Raw genomic sequence first — 23,795 nt, 5'->3', positions numbered from 1 at the left:
ACAATAATGAAGAATGTGACTATGGATTTACGAAGTAAAACTACAAGCTATATATTAAAAAGAGGGATGTCGTCGAGTCCTTTCTATTTTTTAGTAGAAATGGCGACCGCGACGGCTTGAAGGTCATCGTGAGAAATGGATACCTTCACATCGGTAATACCAGCTTGCTCAGCGACCTTCTTGGCGTTACCGTGCAGTTCAACGGCAGGCCCATTCTTGTTAACACGCACAATTTCGATGTCCTTCAATGCAGCACCACCACCTAGGGACCTGACGCCTAAGGACTTGAAAACGGCTTCTTTGGCAGACCATGTTCCAGCAAAGGAGCTTTGTGCGCTAGGTTGCGCGTTACAGTACTCTATTTCTTGCGCGGTGAAATTGCGTTCGATAAAAGTATCGTTTTCAACGTTGATGCTGGTGATTAATTCAACATCTACACCGACGCCACCGTTAGAGACCTTCTCCTTGGTCATGTTTTCAATCATTTTGGCGGTTTCGATAGTGTTGGCATTGATGTAGCTGTCCTTACTTTGAATGTTCTTAGAGTTGAAAGTCAAAGAGCCAGACTTCTTATCCTTAGAGACACGGGCTAATGGGTCTAGGTAAACATCCTCTTCCAATTCATCAGTGTATGGAGCATGCTCCTTACTAACGAACAACTTGTTGTAGATCATACCGTTGTGGAAGAACTTGTAAGCGCTCTTCTCTCTGGCACTGACCTTGGCAACATACTCATTGTATCTGTCTTCGGTGATGGCACCGTATAGGTAGTCTGGATGGACCACGATGGCTTGACCACCCTTTTGACCGAAACCGAAAGAAGTAATGGATACAGCTCTGACACCGTCGGTCTTTAAAGTCTTAGATGGATACAAGACGTATTCGAATTGCTCCAAGATCTTATCAACGTTATCAGCGTTACGGTTACCTGGGATAATACCACTGTTTAGGATTTGCAAAGCACCATTCATCATCCATGCACCGGCAGCACCCTTTGGATGACCAGTCAAGAATTTTTGGAAAACACCAATGACAGGGTTACCTTCAGATCTACCCAAATGCTTCATCATTTCATTAATTGTGGCAGATTCGTTCTTGTCATTAGCCTTTGTGGATGTACCGTGGAATGAAGCGACACCCAAGTCATCAATAGTTAAACCGTAAGTGGCCAAGGCACCTCTCAATGGAGCGATACGTGGATCCCTCTTGTAGAAGTCGTTACCCCATTGTTGTTGTGCAGCTCTCAATTGACTTTCAGCTTCGTTATGGATTTCTCTGGTACGTTCAAGCAAAAATTCATTTTGGTCTTCGCTTGGAATTTCTTCAGCCTCCAACTTCAATGCTTCCAATTCGGTTTCTACCCAATCTTTAATTTGAGCTTCACGAGTAACCAATTGGCGCTTTCTGTACTTCATGTTCAAATTTGGTGAAGCATACTTAACACTGGAATGGTGTTCACGAGCAGTGGTCAAAATACCCTTACCTGGAGCTGGCACAGATCTACCAATCTTATCGGTAGCGGTAGCGGCCATAGCAACAATACCGTAGATTGGTACACCCATCTTTAAAGCTAAATCAGCTTGCATGATGATTTGGATACCAGCACCTTGAGCTTCCATGAACCCATTACGGGTAGTGGTAGCAGGTCTGGACATTTCTGCTGGGGTACGACCATGTTCAAATTCTTCCAAAGTATTAGAAGTGGCCTTCATGTTACCAAACTCAAAAGAACCTTCTTCCTGGAAATCATCGTAACCACCGACAATACAAATTCTAGCCTTACCAGCCAAGATGGTTTCTACACCAATATCAACAGATTCCACGGATGTGGCACAGGCACCAACAGGTGTCTTAATTGGACCGGATGAGGAAATCAACAACATGTTAACCCAAGCAGACATGGTGTTGATAAATGATTCTTGCAAAATATCGTTTTGGACAGGCTCATCCTTGAAACGGTCCTTAAACATACCACGGAGGGCAGAAACACCACCCATACCAGAACCAGAACAGTTACCAACTTCAGAGACATGAACGTATTTGTACATTTCGTATGGATCGGTGATACCAGATGCAATAAAGGCTTCCACAACAGAGACCAAAACAAATAATGTGATTGGGTCGACTTGAGAAATGATATCATCAGAAATACCATATGTCTTAGCACTCCAACCAGTTGGGATTTGACCAGCAACCAAACGGTCAAATCTCAAGGCCTTTGGAATGTATAAGGTGGCGCCCTTTAGCAACTTAACAGAGTATTCTCCTGTTTCTGGAATTTCAAAGACATCCACCTTGTCGCCATGTTGGTGTTTGAATTGTTCAGCAGTTTCCTTAGAAGCTTCAAATGGTTCCAAGTCTTCTTCGACAATAACTTCTTGGATCATTTCCTTCTTTTCTGGGTTATAACCATTGAATAATTCTGCTTCGATCAATCTGATACCACTGTGTTCCAAGATAGATGATTCATATTTGGCCTTGACGTCCTTGTCATCGACTGGTTCTTTCGTCTTAGAATCAACCCAACCGGTGTATGGACGACCTTTCAAATTACCGTTATGGTATGAAATGAAACCCATTATCCAAGCCATTTCAACGCAACCTTCCAATGAAAATTCACCAAAAGCTTCCATTTCCCATCTTGTTCTGGCAGAACCCCATGGGCCGACTTCAGCAAAACCGGTAACAACAATAACTCTCTCCAAATCTAACAAACCTTCAAGTTCAGCGGGAGCAATTTGTTTAACCTGCTTGTATGGTTTCAATTCTGGGAAGTCCAGTTGAATGTTGGCTCTTGGTTGAACCTCGACTTGAGCATATGCAGCATCAGCACTACTGCCGTTGACAACCTTATGTTCCAAAGCAGTTTCGATGGAAACAGCTTTTCTAACTTCAGAAGTTTCAACCAACTCCTTACGTAATTTAGCGGTGAATTCCTTCAATTCTGGAACAAATTGCAAACCACCATTCAAGTCAGCCATAACAGGAGATTTTTGGCACAGTTCGACAACGTCTGGAGTCAATAGACCCAACAAGTTGAATGCCATTTCTTTTTGAGAGAAAGTACGAACACCCATCTTTTCAATGCCTTCAGCAATGATGTTATTAGCACTCATCAACCCAGTACCTCTAGTCCAACCGATAATAGCACCGCAAACGGTCAATTGGTTGGCCCAGGATTCAGAGTGCCATCTGTTGAATAAAGTTTCCAAAGACAACTTGGATTCTGAGTACATACCATCACCACCAAAAGTACCATGGTTTGGAGACATTGGTAGGATGACTTGTGCTGGTCTTGTTTCAATACCTCTAGCAGATTTTTGCTTCTTAACGCAACCCATCATTCTCAAGATGTTGGTTAACATGATTCTATGAGCAAACTCAGACTTAGAATCAATATTTTCTAATTCAATGCCTTGTTCTGGAATTGCCGCAAACGGAATAATAGCATCTAGATCCCAACCTAGACCACCATTCTTTTCAGTGTCGTAGATAAATTCAATCAAAGCTTCAACATCCTGCTTAGAACCTTGGTTGAATGGAACAACAATCAGAGTAGAACCCTTAGCACCATATTTGGCGTAAATTGATTGGTAGTAGTCTGTAACTTGCTTAGAGAAACGAGAGGTGGTAACAACAACCTTAGCACCACCCTGTAATAAGCCTTGCAAGACTTCAGCACCAATAGAGCCCTTACCAGCACCAGTAATCAAGACATATTTGTCCTTGAAAGTAACACCATTGAAGGCAGCCTTTTCCAAACCATCCAAGAAAAGAGAGGAAAGTTGACGGTCATATCTCCAATCCCCGGCAGGAGTCTTCTTTCTCAAATGTAAGAATGGAATAGTTTCTCTTGGAATAGTTGAAGATACTGTCTTAGAGATGGTAGATTTGTTTGGCAGAGAAGCAACTTCTTTGGTGGAATCCTTGTCCAGGGCATCTTCAACATCCATGCCAGCTAATTGGGTGGTTTGGGAAGGATCGATTTCTTTGGAGCTTTCCAAGAACTTCATCAAGTCACTATATAATGTTTCAAATTCAACTCTGGTGGAGCTGGAAATATCTTGCTTGTCGGCTTGAGCACTGATTGCCTTGTAAACACGGGTCAAATCCTCTTCAATAGTTGGTTGAGATTCCTTAGTGATTGGACCACCAAGAGCCATTTCTTGTACGTATTGAGAGAGTTTCCGGACCTTTTCTCTTGGCTCTTCTGAGTAAGTAATGTTACCATTCTTATCGATAGCAGTTTTTGGACCGGTAGGCTTAGCAACATCTTTGTAAACTGGGTCAACATCCAAAACTTGTTTACAGTTTTCAATCAATTGTTCACCAAGGGTCTTGACCAATTGATAGTTTTCACCTTTTGTTTCATCAGTATTAGAGATATGGTATTCCATAAATTTAATCAAAGCATCATTAGATCTGTTCATAATATTAATAGCTTCACTAACGACCTCTCTATCCACATTCTTTAAGACACCATGAATTATCTCGAAATACAATGATAACAAAGATTGCTTAGCCCAATTCCAGGAGGAATCGAAAGTTCTGGCCTTCTTTCTGGAGAAAGAGGTAGCAACACCGTTAACAAAGAATTCACCTAATTCGGCATTCAAGTAATCCAATTGAGCTTGCAGTTCGGCGACGGTATCTTTTTCCTTCAAGAATTTTCTTTCACCGTTATCCAAGTCCATTTTCAAGTAACGAGCCAACACTTGCAGTTGTTGACGGGCCAAAACCTTGTGGTCTTTGGTTATTTCTTCCAAAGCGCCGGCATCGATCATAGCAGCACCGGCACCGGCACCGGCACCGGCAGCACCAGCAGCACTAGCAGTAGACGACAAGTCAACACCAACAATGGAAGCGTATTTTTGAGCCATAGAGTCCAAGAAGGCTTTGGCATCGGCTTCAGAACCTAGACGAGCAGCAGGCTCGTTAGATAAAGCTACCAAAAGGACACCATCTTGTCTACCAGATGGCAATCCCCAACGGGTTTGTAGGTATTTTCTAGCGACGGTAATGGTAAACCCACCAGGCATCTTAGATGAGATTAATCTTGACAATAGGGAAGAAGATTGCTTACCCAATGCACCAGAGAAGGTGTCTTGGAAGGTTTCTGCCAATTCTTCTAATGGAGTTTCTTCTGGTTTTTCTGGAGTAGTACCAAACTCTTTACCCAAATCACCCAAAATTTCATTTTGGACGGTAGATTTACCACCGACCAAGTCTTTGATTGTCTTGGACATTGGGATGGAATCTAATGGCTTTTTCAATTTGTGAGCAACCAAAACGTGCAACAATAGAGAGGCCTTGACAGGTTCATCAGCGATCTCTGGTGCTGCTGCGACTGGTGCTGCTGCTGCAACAGGAGCTGGGGCTGCTGCGGCAGGGGCGGGTGCGCTAGCAGCTGTTGTTGGTGCAGGAGCTTCTTCCTTAGCGGGCTCTTCCTTTGCAGCTAGCTCAGATGGATCTGGAGTATAGTAAATCTCTCTGGCATCCTTGGAGTAGCATAAGATTTGTCTCTGCAAAGATAGAGCAGCATCGTAAGATTCGTATTTGTTCTTCAAGGTTCTTTGAGCCATCCCAGCCAAAGTTGGAGAAGGACCGATTTCAACGACTCTTTCAGTGTTGAAATCCTTCAAAAAAACATCTTGAGTTTCAATCCATCTCACAGGAGAGGCGAATTGATAAGCTAACAATTCAGTTAACAAAATATGAGCTAAATCTTGCTCAACTTCTGGCTTCATAATGATTTTATTCCAATTGGTGTTGTTGTAGCCTTAGATGTTTAGTTCAATGGTTATTAAAAAAGCACAGCAGCGTCGATACGGTGATGTGTATACTTGGACTGAACGTGTTTTATATGAGGCAGACCCGTTTAGAAACAACTGGTTATCCAACATCCGGAAACTGCTCAACAAACCGTGCCTTAGTGAGATTTCGGTCGTAACGTTACGAGGCGAATGAGGTAGCATGTGAAAACGAGCAAGGTAAAAAAAAATGGTTGGATTTTGCCAAGCGATGGACGAGTTTGCGGGTAATGCTCCATATACGCTTATTTATAAAGGTAACAGCTCTATTTAAGCATAGCTTGGACATATTAAAAAAGACATTGTATCACTAACAAGTTGTTGTTTTTGGCCCACAGGCCAAAGAAAGAATTTATAGAAATATAGTAAAAGAATAGGCGAAAGTATTAAGATCGATATTGATATACAAAACAGAAAGGGAAGTTCGGATGGAATAGAAATATAGAGAATAGTTGGGATTAACGTGTTTTGACAACGGCTGGCACAACGACAACAACGACAACGATCACGATGATGGCAATTACAATCAACCAACACCTGATCTTGTTCTTTCTTGCTTTTCTGGCACTCTTGACGGCTTTATCTGTATGGCCGACACCTTGTTCTACGTCGAGTTGAGCGTCTTCAACATTCTTGTCAATGACGTCGACATTTTCTTGCTGTTCTATTACCAGTTCTTCCATGTCATTGAACAATTGAGTTAGTTCAGCCATGGATTTTTCCAGTTTCAATAACTCTTGATGCCTTGCTTGGACTTCCGCAAGAGCGGTCTTGGCTTCCCCGCGCCTGTTTGCGTTCAACAATGCCTGTGAGAAGATCTGCTGACCCCCTACATCGCTTATGGCTGCTTCAACTTCATCTTCGGTGGCTTCTGGCTGAATGATCATATACTGCCTCTTGGCTTGTTCTTTATTCTCTTCCTTGTAGTTTGAATCCACGATTCTGTAGTCCTGGATCAGCTTCAAGAATCTTTGTCTGGAATTTTCCGCCTGAGCTTGCTTGTTAGTGTCATGTATCCCATCCCTTTGGGCACTTTTAATCTCATTTTTCAGTTTAAACTGCAAGTCTGTGGCCTGTGCGACGAAGTTGTCCAAGGAGTGTCTTAAATGGCTTGCTTGCTCCTCGTTAACTTCAGTCAGCAGCCTCTTGTGCAAAGAATCGACCTGATTGATGGTATGGTCGTACTTATCGAGATCGCGATTGATTTGACTGATCTTATTCATGAAACCCACAAAATCATGGCCTTCTGCACCGATAGCACTAGAACCTTCATCCAACTCGTACGACTCTTCAAAAGGGGTCTCTAACTGATATGGATTATTATAACTCATTTCCGTTGTTTCTATTTTTAAATGCCCTTCTTAATTGTAAAAGGGTTTTTCTTTCAAATATACACAGATTTTACCGTAAAGACCGTCACTGTGTGAAGTAGAGCTTTCTTTGTTCTTTGACTGGAAATTAGTGATTTTTCCCCTTGCAACTTCTACTGTTCGACTTGATTTAGTTCCTGACGTCTTTACGAGAAGTAAGATCCTGCTACTTTTCTTTTTTTGTATTCGCGTTTCACAGACACTAATTTTTTCTCTTTAACGGGCAAAAGGTGGATTCTCCCCCATGCGCACAGCCTGCATATCGTCTTTTGTCGTTAACGTGTGGGAAAAGGCTGGCTCTATACTTTTTCTTATTGCCAGTTCTTCGTACAAAGATAAAAAAGGAATGGAGCCACTAAGATAAGTATTGTCACTTAACACGAATCGAATGGTCTTACATGTCATTAACTCACTCTTTCTCCAAATAGTCCATTAAACGCCTGACTTTTTCAACGTTATATCTTACCTGGGGTAAGTCCTGCTGTGTTTCATACAATTCATTCAGTGACGCCCCGTAATCATCCTTGATATGCTCCCATTTGATTTGGTCATCGGCCTCGTCAGCATTATTATTGTGGTCTACAGATTGCTGTTCCGCCATTCTAGCTTGAAGGACGCCGATTCTTCCATCCAATTGTGTCAAATATTCATCCTTTGAGTTATTGTACACTTCGTTGATTTTGGCAGGCCCCGTTTGCCTCAACTGGGCCACCTTAACGGTTTCGTCTTCCCATTCTTGATACATTTTCCTAACTTGCTCATTCAGGTCCAGATCAAAGGGCTCCATGTACTTCTCTTGTGATTCCATAATCAGTTGTTTTACTGTCTTTCCTACTATGTCAGCGTTGACCACTTCTAATGATTTCGAAGCCATCGTCATGGCGCTCAAAAGAAATTCTTGTAACTGTATCTGGACCTCTCTCCTAACAGCGTCATCGTCGTGGTCCTTCTTCGGCAGATGCAAATCTGTTTTCTCCTCCAAGATATCATGAAACTGGTGGTATATACTTCGAAGCTGTTCAACAGTTACGTCCAGTTTTTTGGACTGACCTTGTGACATCTTCTCGCGCTATGATAATTTATTCAGTGTGGTTGTTATAGTTAAAAAAAGATTTAGGCCCCGAGACACGTCTAAATAGAACTTTTTTCGACTACTCAGCCTGCTTATAGTACTGTACTAGTTTGTTTATTTTCTTGCATTTTCGCACGCACAAGGAATCGCGGCAAATCGTCCCATCGATCTTTTTTTCTCTCACTATATATCAAGAACGTTCATTTTGGCTGATAAGAAAAACTTCATTGTCAATGGAACACATACAAAAGGTGGCGACCTCAATCGGTACTTATGTAGGTATATATGTATATATGTGTATATTATCCGGGGTCTAAGGCTCAATAGAGCGCCTTTAATTCGCAAGCATTATTGAAGTGCTTTTTCATGCTTTTCCTTTAAAGAAAGAAAATAACGTAGAAATCAAAAGAATAACAAAATGGGCATAACTTCTTTATTGGGCACCATTGAGGTTTGCTTATTCCTTTTCGGTTAGAGGTGTATCTGTTGCGTAAAAGCAGCAACATTTGGACAATGCGAATTTTTACCCGGTACGCATCTTTTTGTTAAGAAATATTCTTTAGTGAAAGAGTGATTAGTTAGAAAAAGGAATATAGATAACCTAATATTTTTTTCTTACTTGCAAGAAAAAAAAAAATTAAATATAGCAAAGCAAGAGTCGGAGGAGGAAAGGGTCCATTCTATTATTCTCTGTAAACATGTCAACGCAACTCGCAAGTAACATATATGCTCCATTGTACGCTCCCTTTTTCGGGTTTGCAGGTTGTGCAGCTGCTATGGTGCTTTCCTGTTTGGGAGCAGCCATTGGTACAGCTAAGTCAGGTATTGGTATTGCCGGTATAGGTACTTTCAAACCAGAATTGATCATGAAGTCTTTGATTCCTGTGGTTATGAGTGGTATCTTAGCCATTTATGGGCTTGTTGTGGCCGTTTTAATTGCAGGTAATTTATCTCCTACCGAAGACTACACTCTGTTCAATGGTTTCATGCACCTAAGTTGTGGACTCTGTGTGGGATTTGCCTGCTTGAGTAGTGGCTACGCCATTGGTATGGTCGGTGATGTTGGTGTTAGAAAGTATATGCATCAACCAAGGCTTTTTGTCGGTATCGTTTTGATTCTAATTTTCTCTGAAGTTTTAGGGTTATATGGTATGATTGTAGCTTTGATTTTGAACACTAGAGGCTCTGAATGAGTCAAGAGTATAAAAAAAAAAAAAAACAATCAAAATAAAAAAAATTTTTCTCATATACACGCACCAGCCCTCTTCATATATGTATAGAATATAGTATATATTATAATATTGCTATATATATATTTGATAATCGATAATTATTCGAAAGAAGGGTATACCATATGGAGTTGTGAGCGTGCTAGACAAGCACTACTTTTTTTTTTCAGTATTTTTTTATTTCTTATTACCAACAATCACGCAGACATAAATTTATTTTTATATATTTAATGCTATTTCTGCCTTAAAGTACAAAATGCTTATTCCGTAGTATCCATGGCGTCAGGATCTGCTGACTTAGCAATGGATATTTGAACGTTGCCCTGATCATCAATGTACTGTGACTCGTTTTCTTGAACATACTTGACAGATCTGGCACTGTCCAAGAATAACAAATAAGCTCTTTTGACATCTTCCACTTCAACGGTATTGTTTTTTCTCTTCATGGCAATTTGCTGAGCAACGGAGATTAGATTACTGCTGTAACGCAAACTAGTTTCCACACCTGTCTTGGTCAATAGATCTAAGGCATCTGATGCCAGCTCAACTTCCTCCTCTTGTGCCCTTATAGATAAAATTGTCTTAATTTCTTGTTCATTATAGCTTTTGGTTGTAATAATGATCGACCGGTCCAAAAGATCGAGAGGTAGCCCATGTGGAGATTTGTAGTTGGTCCCTCTGGTTTTGGAAACACCTCTATTTGTAGCCATCATGACGATAGGAGCAAATTCATCTTCCAAAGCCCTATTTATGAAGGAAAAACACTCAATATCCAACATGTGCACTTCATCAATAAATAATACACCAGGAACAATTTCTGCTTTGCCTTCTTCTTTCCATTCTGCCACTTTTGTGTTTATTTGGTCTCTTACCTCTGACCTAATTTCACCAGTGTCACCAGTAAATAATGCCAAAAATCCTTGAGTTCTTGAATTAATAACATCAATTTCGTGCAGGGACACCGTGTGAACCACTGTTTTCCTTTTTTGTAGTTCACCTTCTGGACATTGAACAAATCTGGTATCAGCGCCCATGGCATCATAATCTCTAGACCTCGCAAAGGATCTGCCTAGCTTGGTAATCTTCCCACTTGCTTTATCAATAGAAATAACATCGCCAGCTAATACCTTTTCTTTAGTTAAGCCATCAATCATTTTGTTACCTAATTCATAAATTGTTTCCATATCGGTGGTTTTAATAGTTAGTTTACCTTGTTTGTGGCCGCCAGTAATAGATCTATCAATTTGGATTTCCACAACTTCACCTTCAATCAATTCTGTTTCTTCTTTGATTTTGATACCGATGGATTTCCTAAAAGCTTGAGTTAGTGCTTCAGTTTTACTCAATTCTAAAGAGAAGATTTCTGAGCCCGCAATGGCAGTGAAAGGTACATCTTTACCCAGAGACTGGGAAACACCCATGGCAAGGGCGGTCTTACCAGTTGAAGGGGGGCCCGCCACCAAGACAGCCCTACCTGCTATGGTGCCATTCTGTACCATTTTCAGTATCACACCGGCAGCACGACGGGCTTGCAATTGCCCGACCATACCTTCAGATGTAGGGCGTGGTTGCAAGTTTTCATCGAGACCTAAGCCTGTAATATGGGAGTGAGCAGCAATCAAAGATAACGACTTCAAATCTGATGTTTCATTCGGATCACTAGTTTGAATTGACATGCTGGCTAAAAATCTTTTTTCTTTTCTTTCAAAAGAAACTTGTGCTGGTCTGCTGAGAAAGTAGTAGCGTTGGTTTCAACTAACTTAATTTCTTTTCGACTGTTTTTACCGTGTAAATGTACAGTTTTTATTTAGCTTCCATCCTTTCTTCTATTGAAAACCTTCAAAAAGTTCGCTGAAAAAAATAATTTTCACCTCTTTTAAAACCGGTCACGTGAAAAGGAGTAAAATAAAGAAGTTGCATAGTGTAGAAACTAAGAGCTAAGAAAGGCGCAATGTATGCGTTGAGTCTAGATCAAAGAAATGATTCAATTACGTGGACCTGAAGTTTACACGGTTTGCCCTTTTCCTTTTTTGCGGGACATTTTTTGCTTTGATAACTCTTGTCTTAGATCACCGAGCTAGGGACATTTTCGGTATCTGATTTTGTAAGATGTTGAACTATATTTTCTCCAAAAGACGAAACGGAAGGTAGACAAAAGGTATCCGTGATTTAAGCGAGTGATTAGGGATAATAACGACTGTATTTTCCATATCCAATCAATGAGTTCTATAGTGTTGGAATTGTTCCAGAACTTATGCTGCTGTCGCGGATTTTCCGATGCAACTATTAGGGTGAATGATAAACGATATAAGATTCAACGATTACTTGGAGAGGGTGGAATGTCCTTTGTGTATCTTGTGCAGCTATCGAAGAGTTCTCTGATTTTGGAAAACGGTATTGTAACACCAGAATTATATGCACTAAAGAAGATTATTTGCCCCGGTGTAGAGAGTATATCCAATGGCATGCGAGAAATTGAAAATTACAAACGGTTTCAAAGTCCTTATGTTATCCAAAGCATTGACTCCCAAGTGATGCAGGAGAAAGATGGGTCAAAAACAATTTACATAATACTACCCTATTATTCATTAGGAAGTTTACAGGATTCGATCAATCGGAGGCTGCTGGAGGGTACTTTTATATCAGAGGCAGAATGCGTAAGGATAATGCTAGGAGTGACAAGAGGTCTACTTTGCTTACATGATCCTGCGTCGAGACAAGCTAACACCACTTCCAGAGTAAATGTCGATGCGGTATCTATGACTTATAGTGACGAAACGGCGATGCTTCTAGAAGATACCCCTTTAGAAATGGACATGCTCTCTTCCAATTCAGGAGGTGCAATAGCATATGCACACCGCGACATTACACCTTCAAACATTTTATTCTCTTCAGACGGTTTACCAGTAATAGGTGACCTTGGCTCTTGTTCTCAGGCTGATATAACAATTGGAAATAGGCAACAACTCAGCGAACTACAAGAATGGGTTAATTACAATTGTACGCTGCCATATACTCCGCCAGAACTTTTGAATTTGAAATTGAATCAGGTTTTGAGCTGTAAAGTTGATATTTGGTCCATGGGTTGTACGTTCTATACTTTAATGTTCGGTATTTCCCCCTTTGAGCGAGAAGAGCAAATACATGGAGCTTCTTTAACCTACGCTATAAACACTGGCAAATACAGTTTCCCCAGAAATTCCAGATTTTCTGACGGCCTTTTAAATGTAATCAAGAAATGTGTTCAAGTGGATCCTATACAAAGACCCACTACCAGCCAATTATTAAACCTTTTACAAGATTTAGACAGTTGATCAGTTTTGCTTCTCAAAGCTTTTTTCCTGTCCCGGGGAAAAAAACAAAACACGATGGCTGGCTGGTTCCATGCAATGTGTACGTTCTAGCTGATGAAGACCGCTGTTTAAATTTATTTCTGTGCATGAAACTTTTATTTTAAGTCTTTCTTCATTTGAACATTAAATATCTAATGAAACGAATAAAATACACAAGATAAACGAAATCCGTACTTATTATATATATGCTAACAGATAAAGCACCAACATCACATTCTCCTTCTCTTACCAACGGTAGCTTGGAAACCGGTTTTAATAGAAGAGACGGATCTGGTAGAACCACAACTTTTACAGACCATAAAGAACAGTCTGTTTGATTGTTCTCTCTTCAATTCAGTGTTAATACTCTTACAAGTTTTACAAGTGACATACTCCAAAATGTATCTTCTTAAGACATTCTCCATTTGTTTGGATTGAAACTTACCCTTAATGACCAATCTTTTTTGACCGTCAACAGAACCGGATGTACCTAATTCTGCAAAGAGATATTGGATCAAATGTTCTGGAGATCTATGCAATTTTTCGGCGATATCTTGGATATTCGAGAAAATAGTCTTCTTACCATCACGCAAACAAACAGGTGGAGGAATTCTGAACTTTGGACCACTTCTATCACCAGCAAGTTCAGGATTGTTAGTTCTTAGAATATTGAAAAATCTAGATAATAATTCTGAGTAAGGCAGACCAACTTCTTGTTGAATGCTGGAACTAGCGCTTGGAGTGGCTTCTTTGCTTTCAGCATCCACATTATCTAGACCAGCTTTAGCTAGCTCTTTCTCAAACGCGTCTACACTGCTGTCCTTTGTCTTTTTCTTTTTCTTCTTCAAAGAGAGTTCACCCAACGCTTCTGCTATATCGTCAGTAGGCTCCTTTTCAGCCTCGGTGTCGGCAGAAACGCTCTTGGACTTCTTCTTTTTCTTCTTAAGTCCGGCAAATAAATCATCTCCTGAACCATTTTCTTGGCCGTTTACTGCAGCATCAAAATCATCTGGGATCACCTTCTTGGTCTTCTTTTTCTTCTTTAGTGTAGGGTCGAATCCTAACTCAGCAGCTAAATCGGAGGACATCTTGTGCGTGCTTATTATATGACTGGTTGCCTAGGCGCTTTTCGATTGATGTGCAAGAAGTTGGCCCAGTCTCTCTTATAACGTCTTCTTCTGCTTTCTTTTTCTTTTTTTCCATCAAATTCACTTTTTCTCGCAATTACAAAATTTTTCACTCCGTCGTTAATGAGGACTCCGCCACTACGGGTAATAAGTTGAAGATACAATGCATGCAAATGTACGCTTTTGAAGCGCCTATTTAGCTTTAAGCGAAATATACATCATTATTGTTACTTTTTTTTTCTAATATCTTCTTTATATTTATCAATGCATTTCTGCTAGCTTTCATCCTTTTTCTATTCTCCGATACTTAGATGTGAAATATCATGCTTAATGGATGTAACCGCTTCTATTCAACGCGAAGAGAAGGAGTCTTTACTTAATGTTTATTTATGTTCAGCTTCTCGGTTTCTTCTCTTAAAGCTTCGGTGGCCTCCTTAGTAACTTGTTCAATCTCTGTACCCTTTGTGATTTGGACGGCATCCTTGCCCTCCGTCTGCGCATCTTCATCATCCTCAGGTTCCACATTATATTTCTTCAAAAAGTACGTTTCCACCTCTTCCTTCCCGCTGTTCTCGGCCTCGAAGATGGCATCGTGGCCAAACTTGTTTCTAATAAAGGGGTCTGCCTCATATTCGTCACATAGTAACTTGACTACGTCCAATTTGCCGTTCAATGACGCCCAATGTAATGCCGTGTTACCAGTTTTGTTTACCTCATTGATGAAAGCTTGCAAATCTTCGGCACTATTTGCGCTAGATACCGTCTCTAGTATATACCGAACGGTCTCTATATGGCCATTAGCAGCAGCCATATGTAAAGCCGTGGAATCAGACTCGCTTTCCCTGCAAGTAGAAAGTAACTTGGGGCTGATTAAGCTGCTAAATATATCTTTGAGAGAATCCAAGTCACCAGCTCTGGCATCGAGTATTATGGTGTCCTGGTCTTCTTGTTCTAACGGTTCAGTGTGTAGGCCCATATCTGCGTGTATTTATATTCGTTTTTTTTTCTTTGTTTGCAACTAGTGTCTTTGAGATAGAGCGCGGACAATTTTGTTTATCGTTCAGCAATTCCTTTTGTTTCATATAGCTGATAATTATCTCATCGATTTTTTTTCAGATTCTCTCTTTTCTTTTATTACTTACCTCTTTTTTTCTATGAAAATTTCATATATCCGTTTATAATGATATTATGACAGTGACAGCAAATGGTATTGTCCTATTTCCCTTTTCCTGTAATTAGTGGCACGGGACTTTTGATCCCTCGTGGCAAGAATAACTGCTAAGAGGAGGATTAAAGGGGCGGTGATATTTGAAGGACACCTAAGTAACAAGATAGTTTTATAATGTGATGTGCTTTGCGCGTGCATATTAGTGTTTGGCGTACCTCCCATTTGAGCCAATATGAGAGCGTGTGGTGCATCACATCCTCGATATACGCAAAAAAAAGCAGAAATAAAGTCTAATTGGATTACACACCCAAAGGCTTGCCACCTATCGCTCGAACAAATTCTGATTCTTTCGAGTTTTGAAGAAATTTTTTGGGTTTTTCATTTTTTTTCTAGAACGCCGTGGAAGAAAAATACGCGCAAGGTTCTATGAGCGGTTAATTCCCATCTTAATACCAACCAGGTTCTTCCACCGCCCCCTAAAACATATAAATACGCAGCTTATCCCTCAATTCTTGATATCTGTGGCCCTTTCATTTCCTTTTGCTGTTGTAGATTTCAAGAAACTAAATCTGATAGAAATAGAGTGCTATAAACAAAAACGGAACAAACACACAAAAATATGGCTGGGGAAACTTTTGAATTTCAAGCTGAAATTACTCAGTTGATGAGTTTGATCATCAACACTGTCTACTCTAACAAGGAAATTTTTCTGAGAGAACTGATATCCAATGCTTCGGATGCGTTAGATAAAATCAGATATAAGTCTTTGTCTGACCCAAAGCAGTTGGAAACCGAACCGGATCTATTCATTAGAATCACTCCAAAACCAGAGCAAAAAGTTTTGGAAATCAGAGATTCTGGTATTGGTATGACCAAGGCGGAATTGATCAATAACTTGGGTACTATTGCCAAGTCTGGTACCAAAGCTTTCATGGAAGCTCTTTCTGCTGGTGCGGATGTGTCCATGATCGGTCAATTTGGTGTTGGTTTTTACTCTTTATTCTTGGTTGCAGACAGGGTCCAGGTTATTTCAAAGAGCAATGACGACGAACAATACATCTGGGAATCCAACGCTGGCGGTTCTTTCACTGTTACTTTAGATGAGGTTAATGAAAGAATTGGCAGAGGTACCGTTTTAAGACTATTTTTGAAGGACGACCAGTTGGAATACTTGGAGGAAAAGAGAATAAAGGAGGTCATTAAGAGACACTCTGAATTCGTGGCTTATCCAATCCAATTAGTTGTCACTAAGGAAGTTGAAAAGGAAGTTCCAATTCCAGAAGAAGAAAAGAAAGACGAAGAAAAGAAAGAAGAGGAAAAGAAGGATGAAGATGACAAGAAACCAAAATTGGAAGAAGTCGATGAAGATGAAGAAGAAAAGAAGCCAAAAACAAAGAAAGTTAAGGAGGAAGTTCAAGAAATAGAAGAATTGAACAAGACTAAACCATTATGGACCAGAAATCCATCTGACATCACTCAAGAAGAATACAATGCTTTCTACAAGTCTATTTCTAACGACTGGGAAGACCCATTATATGTCAAGCATTTCTCTGTCGAGGGTCAATTGGAATTTAGAGCTATCTTATTCATTCCAAAGAGAGCACCATTCGACTTGTTTGAAAGTAAGAAGAAGAAGAATAACATTAAGTTGTACGTTCGTCGTGTGTTCATCACTGATGAAGCTGAAGACTTGATTCCAGAATGGTTGTCTTTCGTCAAGGGTGTTGTTGACTCGGAAGATTTACCATTGAACTTGTCCAGAGAAATGTTACAACAGAATAAGATCATGAAGGTTATTAGAAAGAACATTGTCAAGAAGCTGATTGAAGCCTTCAACGAAATTGCTGAAGACTCTGAACAATTCGAAAAGTTCTACTCTGCTTTCTCCAAAAATATCAAGTTGGGTGTGCATGAAGATACTCAAAACAGGGTTGCTTTGGCTAAGTTGCTACGTTACAACTCTACCAAGTCCGTCGATGAGTTGACTTCCTTGACCGATTACGTCACCAGAATGCCAGAACATCAAAAGAACATTTACTACATTACCGGTGAATCTCTAAAGGCTGTCGAAAAATCGCCATTCTTGGACGCTTTGAAAGCTAAGAACTTTGAAGTTTTGTTCTTGACCGATCCAATTGATGAATATGCTTTCACCCAACTGAAGGAATTCGAAGGTAAGACTTTGGTTGACATCACCAAAGACTTTGAATTGGAAGAAACTGATGAAGAGAAAGCCGAAAGAGAGAAAGAAATTAAAGAATACGAACCATTGACCAAGGCCTTGAAGGACATCTTGGGTGACCAAGTGGAGAAAGTTGTCGTTTCTTACAAATTGTTGGATGCTCCAGCTGCCATCAGAACTGGCCAATTCGGTTGGTCCGCTAACATGGAAAGAATCATGAAGGCACAAGCCTTGAGGGACTCTTCCATGTCCTCCTACATGTCTTCCAAGAAGACTTTCGAAATTTCTCCAAAATCTCCAATTATCAAGGAATTGAAAAAGAGAGTTGATGAAGGTGGTGCTCAAGATAAGACTGTCAAGGATTTGACTAACTTACTATATGAAACAGCATTGTTGACTTCCGGCTTCAGTTTGGACGAGCCAACCTCTTTCGCATCAAGAATTAACAGATTGATTTCCTTAGGTTTGAACATTGATGAAGACGAAGAAACAGAGGCTGCTCCAGAGGCTTCCGCCGAAGCTCCTGTTGAAGAGGTTCCAGCTGACACTGAAATGGAAGAAGTCGATTAGGTAGAACCTTGTGGCCTCAATTAGGTTACAAACAAAACATATAATATAACGTATAGTATTCAATCAATAAATAAGTGTGTAAATAGAGCATCTGCATGGAACTAAATAGGTAAAAAAGGAAAAAAAAATATTACAGTATAATTTTTTTAGAGTGGCTTTTATATTATTCCGACGCAATCAATACTATAGAAAGCGCCAAAAAAAAAATGAAGTCATGGAATATGTCAAGGAATATAACTCGAGCAGCCTAAGAATAAATGGACTTTGCTACAAAGATAAAGGGTATGTTGAAACTCATTTGTATTCACTGTGCACCCAACTAACACTGCGTTATTCTGTATACGTTTTATGAGTAGAGCTTGAAGGGGAACTTTCGGAGACAAATGACTACAAAACCTTACAGAGTAAGACCACAAGTCTTCGAAGTGAGCTGAATGCTGTATCACATTCTCTGACATCCTATGAAAAAGAACGCTTTTCTAATAATATAGAAAATATTCTAAAATCTGTTAACGCAGAACTGTCTAAATCAAAGGGCAAAAAGCGAATGTTCTCTTTCAAACAGAAGAATCTATCAACAGCAGTTCAGGAGAGATTGGTACGTACAGAGCCTGCGAGTACGCCAGGTAATACCACTGCTGTGAGAAAACATTACATTTTGGAGAAAGGGGATTCAGCATTTGAAAATTTAGAATTATGTACTGTTGCGTCAACAGGAAATTATTGTGGCAGTGTTGCTCTTTCCGGCTCATTATATTTCCGCAGTATTACTAAAAGTGTCATAAATCTACAAAGAGTATATTTCCAAACAGGCAGTATATTCATCACCGATTGTACGGATTCTATAATTTTTTTGCATTTCCCTTCGGAAGGAAACATTCAAATCCGTTTACGTGGTTTGGAAAATTGCAAAATTTTGATAGAAAAACTTTCATCAAGTATTGATTGCAAACAAGTGGTAATCATGGAAAATTGCCTCAACTGTATTTTCAACGCAAGTACTCGGGAACACCTCCTTATACAAGATTTTTCTAACCCCTTCCAAAGCGACAAAACTGAGGACAATTTTGCTTTTGCGTTTGAAGATTTTGATATTTGTGAAAGAGATACAATGCAATTATTTCATGCTTACTTTTAGCCCTTCATATTGAACTACATAACACTAAAATTAGCAGCATAGTTGTATATCGTATATAGTTATTTAAGCATGCCATCAATAGCATATCCTAAATAGGAAAGTGTAAACAATACAAATTCTTTCATCTCGAAATTAAGAAACCCTGTTATTGATATCAGAAAACATCAGGCTTCTATCGCATAAGAAAATTAGTCGACCAAACCATAGATTATATGCCAGGAAACTGATTACAGCTGTTCAATCATCTGTAACAAGGTTGTGCAAAAAAAATGACGGCATTTTCAGGTTCTCCTTCAAAATCAAGCAATAATAATTCTTTCTTAAGCCGTTATGTGGAAAACTTAGGCACTGATGTGGCTCCGCCTCTGAGACCGCTGTCAAGCTCTAAGATTAACTCTTCGTCAAATTTAGCGTCACCAAGTCACCTAAAAAATAAGACGTCGGCTAGCAACAACTCTACGGCACTTTTATCACAAAAAGTAGAAAGTACAATATCAAAGCAGAAACCATCCCTTCCTAACAAACTCGTAGGAAAATATACGGTAGACTTAAGTAATTATTCGAAAATAGAATTAAGGTACTACGAGTTTTTATGCAGGGTCTCAGAAGTCAAGATATGGATTGAAGCTGTTATTGAGGAAGCATTACCATCAGAAATAGAGTTATGTGTTGGAGACGCATTAAGAAATGGTGTTTTCTTGGCCAAGCTAACCCAAAGGATAAATCCAGATTTAGCAACGGTTATATTTCCTGCTGGTGGTAAACTACAATTTAAACACACTCAGAACATTAATGCCTTTTTTGGCTTAGTGGAACACGTTGGTGTTCCAGACTCCTTTAGATTCGAACTACAAGATCTCTACAACAAGAAAAATATCCCCCAGGTTTTTGAAACCTTGCATATCCTTATATCAATGATCAATAAAAAATGGCCAGGCAAAACGCCCGCTTTAACGAATGTATCTGGCCAAATAAGTTTTACTAAAGAAGAAATCGCAGCCTGTAAAAAAACATGGCCTAGGATAAGGGATTTCAAGTCCTTGGGAACAAATATCAATGCCGCACCAGCTTCGCCTAAGGAATCAAAAGAAAAAAGAAGCGGATTGATAAAAGACTTTAATAAATTTGAAAGGCCGAATATACCAGCGGAAGAGGTGTTAATTACCCCAAGAAAGAATATAACTGATGCTAATAATTATGATTCTTATCATACATCTTCACCACATTATGAACTGCCAAAAATGTCAACCTCGGATGTCATTATTGAGAAGAGGAAATTCACACCCATTGAACCGAGTCTTTTAGGCCCCATGCCATCTTTAGAATATAGCCCCATTAAAAATAAAAGTCTTTCATATTATTCTCCTACCATCTCGAAATACTTGACGTATGATACAGATTTCTATACTAGAAGGAGTCGTGCAAGAGAGGAAGATTTGAATTATTACGAGACTTTCAAATACTCACCTTCTCATTATTCTCCTATGAGAAGAGAAAGGATGACAGAGGAGCAATTTTTGGAGAAGGTGGTACAACTGCAAAACATCTGTCGAGGAGTTAATACTCGTTTCAACCTATACATTCAAAAAAGATTGCTGAGCCTTTTTGAACAAGATATATTAAAATTTCAAGCACGTCTAAGAGGATATAAGTTTAGACAGTTATCGCCGGTTTATTTACCAATAAGAAGAGCAAAGATTGACGTTCCTCATGTCGTGGAGATTCAGTCCCAAATCAAGGGTAGTAGAATTCGATACCAATACGATAAATTGAAATTTACACTGTCAAGGTATTCATGTACTGTCGAACTTTTCCAAGCATATTGTCGGTCAAAATTGTTGAAGACAAACGTTAACACAAAGTTAAATGATATCGAGATTTCTTATCAACCTTTGATAAAATTGCAGTCGCACATGCGTGCTTCTCATGTAAGAAAAAAGGTGATGTCCCTCAACACAAAGTTAAAGGATGAACGAGAAAGTATTATGAGCTTCTCAGCAATCATCAGAGGCAATGCTGTAAGAAGTTCAGAGGACGCGATATTAACCGCTATGCATGAAGTACATAAAGAAAATATTGCGAATTTGCAAAGTTTGATTAGGGGAAAATTTACGCGTTCGTGCTTGGAATCATTAATATATTCACTAAAAGAAGAAAACTGTAATATTATTCAATTATCTGCCTGTATGCACGGCAAGGCTTTAAGGCATAAAATAAGGTCACTGTTTGGGCCCGAGGATAATCTCGATGGAACCGTACACGATCTTCAAGGTTTAGTTAGAGGTATCTTGGTCCGTTACACATTAGATTTAGTGGATGACATTGTGGAATATAATAATTTAGCAATATTTCAAGCGTTTTCTAGAGGCGCCTTGGTACGCCAAAGCTTGGATCAAAAATCGAGTTTTTACAAGAGGAATGTAAGATCGATTATTATGATTCAAAGCTGGATTAGGAAAAGTCTGCAAAGGTCAGCATATTTGGAACTTCTAGACTGTCCAAATCCAAGTCTTTGGGCTGTCAAAAAATTTGTTCCTTTACTCAATGGAAGAGCTACCATTGAAGAGGTACAAAATGAGTTGGAAAGTTGCCAAGCCTCTCTTGATTCTGAGAATATGAAGAAGGAACGATTACTGAAAAGCATAAGACAACAACTAAACATGAACGGAGTATTGGAAAAATATGGACTGTTAAAAGATAGAGACCATGAACTCGGCATATCCGACTCCAGGATACCGAAGTCTAAATACCCAAAATATGAGAAACTTTTTTATATGCTGCAAGTTGATCCCTCTTATTGGAAATTATTGTATTCGAAAGAGCCAGACTTTGTTGCCAAGAATGTTTATATGACATTTGGGACAGTAAATCAAAGGATGAATGAAAGAGAAAGGACATATTTTACGAGATTCGTTTGTGAAATGCTACAAAGTGCGATTAATGAAGCTCCAAGCATTGGAAGCTTTCTTGGTAACCGATCGCAATTTTGGCAAACCATTCTTCAAGATTTTTTGAAAAGAGAGTTTCCAGAATTCTTTTCTATAATAGTCCCAGTTCTGGACTACTTGACAGATCCGGTAGTAGATTTTGAAAGTGACCCATATAAAATTTATCAAGAAATACACGGCTTTAGCTCACCTCAGCATTGTTCGCCTGTGGACGATACAAGTACCAAGAATAAGTTTATTGAAAACTTAAGGTGTTTATGGCACACGATTGAAATGGTGGCTGAAATTTATACCAGGAAGGTCCACACTATTCCCGTTGAAATCAGGTACCTTTGCACCAAAATTTTCTGCTATGCTGCCGATAAGAATACTGAGGAGATTGATTCCTTGAGAGCTATATCAAGTATCCTGGTGAACGTATTTGTCTCTGAGTATTTGGTCAATAGGAAGTATTACGGATACAAAGACAGCAACATTCAAAATAATAATCAAAAAATTGAGACTCTAATTAAATCCTTGGCAACTGTTTTTGAAATGAAAAATTTCGATGGTTTTTTGGATCCATTGAATCAGTATGCTAACGAAATAAAGCCACATATCAAAGATGTCCTTTATAATGTGTTAGTAGATCCAGAGTATGAACAAGAGGGAGATAGATTGATTTATCTAGATATGGTATCACCGAGCCCGAAACTGGAATTATTAACTGAAAAGGTTTTGGAAATCAGTAGCAAATTCGAAGAGTATTTAAGTGAATTTCCGGAAGCTGATATTTTGCACGATATTTTGGAAAAGGATTTGGATAGTTCATCCTTCCCAAGATCTGGACGCACCACTTTGGAATTGGATGCATCTGTATATCGATTCTTGGTTAGTGATGACAAGATGAGGAAAATCTATGACCAAGTTAAAAGGGCATTTGTGTACATGATGCAGATCGAAGACGTAGATACCAATTTGTATGACCTTTCGACTAGCACAATTTTACCTCAAGATGAACCAAATTTTGCAAATCTTTTGAAGGAAAATCCTAAAATCAGAGATGACCCAATGATACAGAAGCTGAAGCCATTAGAATACTTCACATTAAAGAATATTACTTTGAAAAAAATTCATGAACTAGAAAGCACAGGGACTTTTTGCTCTTCTGACAATAAGTTGCAAAATTTCTTAAACGATATTGCTAACACAATTAAAAATCCCAACTATGCCATCGATTATGTAACCCAGGAAATTTATATCACAAAAGAAACACTTACGAAAATTTCGGAAATGAACCACAGCTTAGATATAGAATTATCAAGGTTGAAAAAACACATTGACCATACTATAAGAGATTTCCAGAAGGCTAGGGATTTTTCGCCAGTGCATAAAAGTAAATTTGGAAATTTTAAGAATGCGGTTAAAAAAGTTCAAGGAAGAGAGCGTTCCGAATTACAGGGAATGAAGTTTAAATGGAGCACAAAGCAGTTGTATGAAAGAGGCGTGCTTAAAAACATCAGAGGTGAAAAATTAGCTGAACTGACTGTAAAAGTCTTTGGTTCGAGCGGTCCTAAATTCCCAGATATAATATTTAAAATTTCCACATCAGATGGTTCCAAATTCGGTATTCAAATGATTGATAAAAGAAAAGGACCTGATAAACGATACTCGGACGATGTTGATTCTTTTTCATTTAAGGACTTGATGAAGACTCAAGTTGAACCAAAAGTCGAGACATGGAAATTATTCCATTCCAACATTGTTGTTAACAATAGCCAATTACTGCATTTGGTTGTAAGTTTTTTCTATAAAAGAGACTCTCTGTAATAAATGACCCCCTTTTGTGTATATTGAACAAGAGCCGTCA

At 39.2% G+C, this 23,795-nt stretch overlaps 11 protein-coding genes across 11 annotated transcripts; 5 read left to right on the top strand and 6 right to left on the bottom strand.

Annotated features, from left to right (window-relative positions):
* Positions 1-83: 83 nt before the first annotated feature.
* FAS2 (trifunctional fatty acid synthase subunit FAS2) lies at positions 84-5,747 on the bottom strand (the record flags this gene model as incomplete). The annotated part of the gene is made up of 1 exon (XM_033913651.1): positions 84-5,747. One exon carries the CDS (start codon positions 5,745-5,747, stop codon positions 84-86), a length of 5,664 nt encoding a protein of 1,887 aa, XP_033769542.1.
* Positions 5,748-6,268: 521 nt separating this feature from the next.
* On the bottom strand, positions 6,269-7,141 carry SSO1 (syntaxin; the record flags this gene model as incomplete). The annotated part of the gene is made up of 1 exon (XM_033913650.1): positions 6,269-7,141. The coding sequence occupies one exon, from the start codon at positions 7,139-7,141 to the stop codon at positions 6,269-6,271; it is 873 nt and encodes a 290-aa protein (XP_033769541.1).
* A 448-nt stretch (positions 7,142-7,589) lies between these two features.
* On the bottom strand, positions 7,590-8,240 carry NSL1 (MIND complex subunit NSL1; the record flags this gene model as incomplete). Its single annotated transcript, XM_033913649.1, has 1 exon — positions 7,590-8,240. One exon carries the CDS (start codon positions 8,238-8,240, stop codon positions 7,590-7,592), a length of 651 nt encoding a protein of 216 aa, XP_033769540.1.
* Positions 8,241-8,950: 710 nt separating this feature from the next.
* On the top strand, positions 8,951-9,445 carry VMA11 (H(+)-transporting V0 sector ATPase subunit c'; the record flags this gene model as incomplete). Its single annotated transcript, XM_033913648.1, has 1 exon — positions 8,951-9,445. One exon carries the CDS (start codon positions 8,951-8,953, stop codon positions 9,443-9,445), a length of 495 nt encoding a protein of 164 aa, XP_033769539.1.
* A 296-nt stretch (positions 9,446-9,741) lies between these two features.
* RVB2 (RuvB family ATP-dependent DNA helicase reptin) lies at positions 9,742-11,157 on the bottom strand (the record flags this gene model as incomplete). Its single annotated transcript, XM_033913647.1, has 1 exon — positions 9,742-11,157. The coding sequence occupies one exon, from the start codon at positions 11,155-11,157 to the stop codon at positions 9,742-9,744; it is 1,416 nt and encodes a 471-aa protein (XP_033769538.1).
* A 543-nt stretch (positions 11,158-11,700) lies between these two features.
* Positions 11,701-12,795, top strand: ENV7 (putative serine/threonine protein kinase ENV7; the record flags this gene model as incomplete). The annotated part of the gene is made up of 1 exon (XM_033913646.1): positions 11,701-12,795. One exon carries the CDS (start codon positions 11,701-11,703, stop codon positions 12,793-12,795), a length of 1,095 nt encoding a protein of 364 aa, XP_033769537.1.
* A 248-nt stretch (positions 12,796-13,043) lies between these two features.
* On the bottom strand, positions 13,044-13,901 carry SUI3 (translation initiation factor eIF2 subunit beta; the record flags this gene model as incomplete). Its single annotated transcript, XM_033913645.1, has 1 exon — positions 13,044-13,901. One exon carries the CDS (start codon positions 13,899-13,901, stop codon positions 13,044-13,046), a length of 858 nt encoding a protein of 285 aa, XP_033769536.1.
* Positions 13,902-14,316: 415 nt separating this feature from the next.
* On the bottom strand, positions 14,317-14,916 carry YAR1 (Yar1p; the record flags this gene model as incomplete). The annotated part of the gene is made up of 1 exon (XM_033913644.1): positions 14,317-14,916. The coding sequence occupies one exon, from the start codon at positions 14,914-14,916 to the stop codon at positions 14,317-14,319; it is 600 nt and encodes a 199-aa protein (XP_033769535.1).
* Positions 14,917-15,727: 811 nt separating this feature from the next.
* HSP82 (Hsp90 family chaperone HSP82) lies at positions 15,728-17,860 on the top strand (the record flags this gene model as incomplete). The annotated part of the gene is made up of 1 exon (XM_033913643.1): positions 15,728-17,860. One exon carries the CDS (start codon positions 15,728-15,730, stop codon positions 17,858-17,860), a length of 2,133 nt encoding a protein of 710 aa, XP_033769534.1.
* Positions 17,861-18,117: 257 nt separating this feature from the next.
* CIN2 (GTPase-activating protein CIN2) lies at positions 18,118-18,998 on the top strand (the record flags this gene model as incomplete). Its single annotated transcript, XM_033913642.1, has 2 exons — positions 18,118-18,142; positions 18,217-18,998. 2 exons carry the CDS (start codon positions 18,118-18,120, stop codon positions 18,996-18,998), a joined length of 807 nt encoding a protein of 268 aa, XP_033769533.1.
* Positions 18,999-19,267: 269 nt separating this feature from the next.
* IQG1 (Iqg1p) lies at positions 19,268-23,755 on the top strand (the record flags this gene model as incomplete). The annotated part of the gene is made up of 1 exon (XM_033913641.1): positions 19,268-23,755. One exon carries the CDS (start codon positions 19,268-19,270, stop codon positions 23,753-23,755), a length of 4,488 nt encoding a protein of 1,495 aa, XP_033769532.1.
* Positions 23,756-23,795: the final 40 nt, after the last annotated feature.

This window comes from Saccharomyces paradoxus, chromosome XVI (assembly GCF_002079055.1).
Source record: "Saccharomyces paradoxus chromosome XVI, complete sequence".
Taxonomy (NCBI): domain Eukaryota; kingdom Fungi; phylum Ascomycota; class Saccharomycetes; order Saccharomycetales; family Saccharomycetaceae; genus Saccharomyces; species Saccharomyces paradoxus.
This window is presented reverse-complemented; position numbering and strand designations above follow the sequence as displayed.